This window comes from Eurypyga helias, unplaced genomic scaffold, assembly GCF_000690775.1.
Source record: "Eurypyga helias isolate BGI_N326 unplaced genomic scaffold, ASM69077v1 scaffold24145, whole genome shotgun sequence".
Lineage (NCBI taxonomy): Eukaryota > Metazoa > Chordata > Aves > Eurypygiformes > Eurypygidae > Eurypyga > Eurypyga helias.
In genome coordinates, this window is record NW_010253970.1 from 10,912 (window position 1) to 17,872 (window position 6,961).

General features: G+C 60.6%; 1 protein-coding gene across 1 annotated transcript in view; it reads left to right on the top strand.

Moving 5' to 3' along the window:
* Window positions 1-6,435, top strand: part of TIE1 (tyrosine kinase with immunoglobulin-like and EGF-like domains 1) — a gene marked incomplete at its 5' end in the record, with an annotated part of 13,416 nt that extends 6,981 nt beyond the window's left edge. Inside the window, 16 exon segments of the mRNA XM_010152844.1 lie at window positions 160-305; window positions 494-638; window positions 895-1,053; window positions 1,243-1,380; window positions 1,475-1,765; window positions 2,839-3,129; window positions 3,630-3,823; window positions 4,045-4,255; window positions 4,378-4,488; window positions 4,603-4,793; window positions 4,914-5,027; window positions 5,192-5,262; window positions 5,510-5,550; window positions 5,665-5,761; window positions 5,976-6,075; window positions 6,364-6,435. Of these exon segments, the coding sequence (XP_010151146.1) occupies window positions 160-305; window positions 494-638; window positions 895-1,053; window positions 1,243-1,380; window positions 1,475-1,765; window positions 2,839-3,129; window positions 3,630-3,823; window positions 4,045-4,255; window positions 4,378-4,488; window positions 4,603-4,793; window positions 4,914-5,027; window positions 5,192-5,262; window positions 5,510-5,550; window positions 5,665-5,761; window positions 5,976-6,075; window positions 6,364-6,435 (2,372 nt within the window).
* Window positions 6,436-6,961: the final 526 nt, after the last annotated feature.

Consider the following 6,961-nt stretch of genomic DNA (forward strand, 5'->3'; position numbering starts at 1 on the left):
GCTGTGCCAAAAGCATTGCTGAGCACAGCACATGGGGCGGGAATTGGGGCTGGACCACAGTGCATGGCATCAGCCCGCTGGCACCAGGGTCCAGCCATGGCCAGGACCCGAGAAAGGGGCCAGCACGGGCCAGTCCTAATGCTGATTTCTCCATGCCAGATCGGTTTCCCCAGATCATCCAACTGGCCTCGGAGCTGGAGCTCAACTTGGGCTCGGAGCCCATTGTCAGCTGCGTGGCCACCGGCAATCCGCTGCCCACCAGTGACAGCGTGGAGCTGCGCAAGGCTGACGGCACCGTGCTCAAGGTACTGCCACTCACTTGGTGCCTGGTGTTCCCCCCACCCCATCTCCATCCCTGCACGTCGGCCCCAGCCCGCACTGCCGGCCCCCCGCCAAAGCAGTCGTCTCCCCACTCTTCTGCTGAGCAGCTCCAGGCCGGTGTGGGGAGCCAGGGGCTGAGCCGGGGGGCTGACAGCACCCTGTGTGCCCACAGCTCGTCAAAGCCATCATCGAGTCGGGGCAGATCACCTGCGAGTTTCAGGCGCGGCACCTGACGAAGGCAGACACGGGGCTCTGGGAGTGCCGCGTCTCCACAACTGGGGGCCAGGACAGCCGGAAAGTCAAGGTCAACATTCGAGGTGAGGGAAGGATGGCAGCATGAGTGGAACATGCCAGGGTTGCTGGGGAAGGCTGACTGTAGAGTGTGGCAATGCCACCCTGTCCACACTGGACTGGTTGCCACCCACCATGTGCTACAGTGCCAGTAGTGATACTTGCGTGGTGATAAAAGACTTCCCTGATGAAGCTGGACAGAGCCAAGAGGTGGTGGCCATACCCATGCTCTGCTTCTGTTGCTCCCGGTCCCACTGGTGTCGTTCCCTCCTTCCTCCCCAGTGCCACCAGCGCCCCTGAGCGCCCCCCGGCTGCTGGCCAAGCAGAGCCGCCAGCTCGTGGTGTCACCGGTGGACTGCTTCTCCGGCGATGGACCCATCACCTCCATTAAGCTGTTCTACAAGCCCAAGGACGACACCTCGGAGTGGTCATCCATTGTGGGTATGTGTCTGCTGGGGGTCACAGGCACAGGGACCTGGGAGAGAGGGGACAGCTGCCCCAGTTAACGGGGGTCTGGGGTAGGCAGAGGTCTCCATTCCGGGACGCCCATGGTGATGCTGATGAGGATGCCGGTGGTGGGGCAGATAGTGGGTCACGGGCATGGCTCTGACATGTTCTCTTGGCCAACAGTTGACAACAGCGAGAACATCACCCTCATGAACCTCCGGCCAGTGACCGCCTACATTGTCAAGGTGCAGCTGAGCCGGCCAGGGAACGGTGGGGACGGCAGCACAGGGCCAGAGGCTGTCATGGTGACTGAGTGCCTTGGTGAGCCCCCGTCTCCCTCCACCCTGCACAGCGCAGGGTCTACAAAGCCCCAGGGCTGACATGCTGTAAGGTTTTACTGCCTTTTTGTTCTCAGAGCCCACAGTCAAGCCTGTGATCGAAGGCTGGTCCATAGAGGAGAAAAACACACTTCATGTCAACTGGAAACTGCCAAGTAACCATGAGCCAGCACACGGGTTCATTGTACACCTCTTCGACTCCGCAAGACGGCTGGTCTGTGAGAAAAACATCACATCCATCTCCGTGCTCTCTGCCCGAATTGGGGACCTGGAGTTCAACAAGGAGTATGGGCTGGAGGTGCTGGTCTACCACTGTGCCAGCCTGGGGCCCCCCTCCGACCTCTACAAGGTCATGATCAACAGCAAAGGTGGGTCCAGCAGTGCACAGGGGATTATTACAGGTAATTACAACGATAAATCTGTTATAAATGTAACAGTGACCATTCCCAGGTCCGACTGCTTCTGTGTCCCATCTCTGATAGCGCATGAACAGTTACTTAGGGGAAAACGGGTCCTCCTTTCCCCTCCTTTACCCTGCAGCCTCCAGCACCAAGCCACCGAGAGACATCCTAAGCTGAACATGGCATTCAGACCCTCACAAGTGATGCTCATGAACAGATCTGTCCTCCACACCCTGCCCAAGCCCTGATGGACCCGTCTATACTGGTGGCCTTAACAACACCCTGTAGCAACAAGTTTCTCCTTACAATTACACATCGCTTGAAAAATTTATTTCCCTTTGTTTCACTGGAACCTTGCTGCCTGGCAATTTTTCTGGACAGTCACTAGGGCTTGGGGAGAATTCAGCCTCTCCTGGACACAGGCACACACATGCAGGCTCCCGCATGGGTGGGAGACCCTGGGGAGGTGGAGTGTCAGCCTGACCAATGTTTCCGGCAACCAAGGGGGAAGGAATGCACGAGGCCTTTGGTGAGGCTCAGTGCTGGCCACTGTGCATTGGGAGGGCTGGTGAGTGTCAGGTTTGGAGGGTGTGGGGGTTTCTCTGCTGCTTGTTAGAGCTTTGTGTGCTTTAGGGATTGTTGTTTAGGTCATACATTAGGTCCCATGGGGTGGGATGGAGAAGGCGGTGGGAATGACAAGATCCTCAAAACCTGCTGTGTGTGAGTGGTTGAAGAAAGAAAATATCCCAGGAGCTAGTCAACACAGAGACATCTACCTTGCTGGCCCCTGGGGCTGGGAGTGTTTGTGGGTGCAGTCTTGCCCTGTTGTTGTACCTGGAGAGCCATTCCCAGCCCCAGAGTCCATGTCCACCTCCTCCTGCCTCCCCGTAAACACAGGCTGGAGGTCTCTGAGGTCCCTCAAACCTGGCATAGCCTGGTTGCCATTGCCACCCGTGGGGTCCAGTCCTCAAGCCAGCACTCAGCCTGTGCAGCGCCAGGAGCCCCGACCAGGGACTGACACTCTCCTCTCTTTGTCCCAGGACCTTCCTCCCCACGGTCGCTCTCGGCAGAGTCTGTGTCTGACACCGCTGTCAGGCTCTCCTGGCAGGTCCCCGAGTACCCCAACGGGGGCATCACCAAGTACATCGTGGAGCTGCAGCAGGTGGGGGGCACCAGCGAGCCCCAGTGGATTGACACAGACAGCGGTGCTGAGACCACCAAGATCGTCGGGGGCCTCAATGCCAGCACCAGCTATCAGTTTCGCGTTCGGGCCAACTCCCATGTCCCAGGAGAGTGGAGTCAGCCAGTCAAAGCCAAGACCCTGGGGGACGGTGAGTGGGGTGACCCAGCAAGCAGGAAGCTCATGGCTCTCCTGGAGCTGGAGCTCAGCAAAGAGTGACCGGAACAGCTCTACATCAACAGCCCAAACCACTTGTGGGTGTCTTCAGAAATCCTGGTCCTCCTAGTCCTGATGGGGCTGGGGTGGGACAGTGACAGCACGGTACCCGCAGAGTAGCTCTGCCTTAGCCAGAGGGTGATGTGATGTGCAAGGAGCTGAGGAGCAGGACAGAGCCAGCACAGGAGGAGGTGGTAGCTGGACCCAGAGCTGGTTGGAGGTCCAGAAACCAGCAGGTTCCGTAGCAGGGCCTGGGCAGTGACACCCTCACTCCTGTGCCACCATGGTCCCAGGAGCTTGGGATGCAGCTGTGGTGTCTTCATGGGATCCTAGGGTGCTGGGAGAGGGCTGCCATCTTGGTGTGTGGCCACCCGTGCAGCCTGGGCAGGGCTCGGCTGTGGACCATGACCTTCCATCCATCCATCCTTTTGGCAGGAGCGCTGAGTGTGCCGCCCAGCCTGGGCAGCCAGAGCACCGAGCAGTCGGGAATAGACCAGCAGCTGCTCTTGGCCATCATCGGCTCCGTGTCCGTCACCTGCCTCACCATCCTCTTTGCTCTCCTGGCACTTTTTCTCATCAAGAAGAATTTTTTCCACCGGCGCCGCACCTTTACGTACCAGTCTGGCTCGGTGAGTGCCGCCTGCCCTGCCAGGAGCGTGTCCCCAGCTCCCCACATCCCGGCCCGATCCAGGTCACGCTCCATAGCCTCCAGTCCGGACGCAGCCAGACCTCACTTCCACGCAGAGAGGGTGCGGAGCCCACCCTTGCCCATGACACCTGCCCAGCCGGGACTGCCGCACGGGCAGAGGGGTGCCCGGTGCCTCTAACCTCACCCACTCCCATCTGCCAGGGGGAAGAGACCATCCTGCAGTTCAACTCGGGGACCCTGACCCTGACACGCCGGCCCAAACCGCAGCCTGAGCCCCTCAGCTACCCCATCCTGGAGTGGGAAGACATCAAGTTTGAGGACATGATCGGAGAGGGCAACTTTGGGCAGGTCATCAGGGCCATGATCAAAAAGGACGGCCTGAAAATGAACGCGGCCATCAAGATGCTGAAAGGTGAGCAGTGCGGGGGTGAGCTGGGGGGATGCGACTGCGCCACGCTCAGGGCTGAGGAGTGGATGAGCAGAGGAAGGGCCCCTGTTGTAGGACTGAAGCATCTTTCCCTTCTTTGGTTCCAGAGTTTGCTTCGGAGAATGACCATCGGGACTTTGCTGGGGAGCTGGAGGTGCTGTGCAAACTGGGCCATCACCCCAACATCATCAATCTGCTGGGTGCCTGCGAGAACAAGGGTGAGGGCTGTCCCACTCTCCCCTCTCCCCAGCCCCACAGTCCCTGCCCAGCTGTGTGTTCCCCTTTGCTGGGGAGAGGGTATCCCATCATCTCAACCTCCTCCTGCCCCCCAGGCTACCTGTACATCGCCATTGAGTATGCTCCCTACGGAAACCTCCTTGACTTCCTCCGCAAAAGCCGAGTCCTGGAGACAGACCCGGCCTTTGCCAAGGAACATGGCACCGCCTCCACCCTCACCTCCCAGCAGCTCCTTCAGTTTGCTTCGGACGTGGCCAAGGGGATGCAGTACCTGAGTGAGAAGCAGGTACATTCCCAGCAAACCCCCCAGAGCATCTTTCCCCTGGGGACTCCCAGTGAGGACACGAGACACCTGGGGACAGCAGGAAGGAGCGTGTGGCTCCTGCTGACTGCTGGCCCCTTTCAGTTCATTCACAGGGACCTGGCAGCCAGGAATATCCTGGTGGGAGAAAACCTGGCCTCCAAGATTGCCGACTTTGGCCTCTCCAGAGGGGAGGAGGTCTATGTGAAGAAGACAATGGTGAGGCAGGAGCAAAGCATCTCCATGGGGCCTGCACCGACGTGGTGGGCAGGATCCCCACCATCAGTGGGAACAATGCACCATGCCGGGACCAGCTGTGTCACAGCTGTCTGCCATCCGTAGGGCATCCCCAATCCGCTGACAGTCTCTCTCTGTTTCCCTAGGGCCGCTTGCCGGTTCGCTGGATGGCCATCGAGTCCCTCAACTACAGCGTGTACACCACCAAGAGCGACGTGTAAGTCCTGCAGGCAAGGCACCAGGGCTGGGGCATGGTCACGGCTGCCCCCACCCCTCTCCAGGGTGGTGAGTGCGGTGATGCTTTGGCTCTAGGTGCTGCAAGGAGGTGATGGTGGTGCATCTCCCCAGGGAGCTGCCAGCTTGGCCCAAGCCCTGGCTGCCCGCTCCATCCGGGGCTTTGCCCTGTGCCCCTCAGCGGGTCACAGCTGAGGGCTCCACCACAACCTCGTCTCCTGCCCTTTCAGGTGGTCGTTCGGCGTCCTGCTCTGGGAGATCGTCAGCTTGGGTAAGGCTCTTCTTTGTCCCCTTGCCTCTACTCGGGTCCCTGCAAATCTGGTCCTCCTCTGGAGGGGACAGCAAGGGATGGTCCCTGCCGTCCGGCTCTGTGTCTCTGGCGCAGGGGGGACTCCATACTGTGGGATGACCTGTGCCGAGCTCTACGAGAAGCTGCCCCAGGGCTACCGCATGGAGAAGCCGCGCAACTGTGACGACGAGGTGTAAGTGAAAAAATGGCAGCACCTGGATTCCCCCAGCCCGCTGCCCAGGGGGCTCCCAGTACCTCCTCCTGGTTCCCTTCTGCACTGTGGCTGTGGACAAGCTGGGGTCCCACACACCCTTCCTGGACTTTCCCACCTGCTCCCCCCACAAACAGCTTCTCTGCCCCCTCTCCCCCCGGTGCACGCTGAGCCACCACTAGCTCTCTGTCCGCAGGTACGAGCTGATGCGGCAGTGCTGGCGCGACCGCCCCTACGAGCGCCCGCCCTTCGCCCAGATCTCCATGCAGCTCATCCGCATGCTGGAGGCCAGGAAGGTGAGTGGTGGTGGTGGCAGGGCTGGGCACAGGGCACCTGCATTGCCCCAGCTCAGTGGGAGGGATGTCCGCTTGGCACAAAGCTGGAGCATCCTTGGGCTCAGAGGACATCCAGCAGCAGTTCCCGCATGACCCCACACACAGGGAGAACCCCAGGATGACTGTCTGGAATGCAGGGAGCCCCCTCACCTCCCCCCCAGGGTGCTAATGCCCACTAGTGTGACAGTGGGGATGGGAGGGAGACGGGTATGCCTTCACAACCAGCTCCTGACTGGGGTTCCCCCACAGGCCTACGTGAACATGGCCCTGTTCGAGAACTTCACCTACGCAGGGATTGATGCCACTGCCGAGGAGGCGTGAGGCTGTGCTGGCACCGCGCAGAGAGGCAACGCTGGCCCTAACCTGCGGGGACAGTGCTGCAGGGACAAGGGGTTGGCTGTCCTCTCCTGCGGCCGAACGCCAGTGCCCCTTCCCGAGAGCACCTTTCCCGTCGCAGGACTCTGCTGTCCCCTCCCTGACTGCCTCCCAGTGTGTGCTGGCCACGCTGTCATGCCACCGACACAGCTCCATGCTGCTGGGGGACGTGCTGGGATGGCCCCAAGGACAAGTTCCTGCAGGGTGCTTCCAGCAGAGTGGGCAGGAGAGGGGCTCTCGTAGGAGCCAGGGTGCTGATGCCTGCGCCCACAGACACAAATACCCAAGTTTTGGGGCAAGAGGGGAACCAGCAACCTGGCAGCTGCCTGCTCTGCAGCTCTCGGCGTGCTCCAGGCCTGAAGTGGTGCCAGCAGGGCTGCAAGCATCACTGCCGGTGTGCGACGGGGCCACGCGTGCAGAGGGACAAGGGAGAGCGTTGGCTGTGCGCAGCCTCCAGCCCTGCAGTGACCCT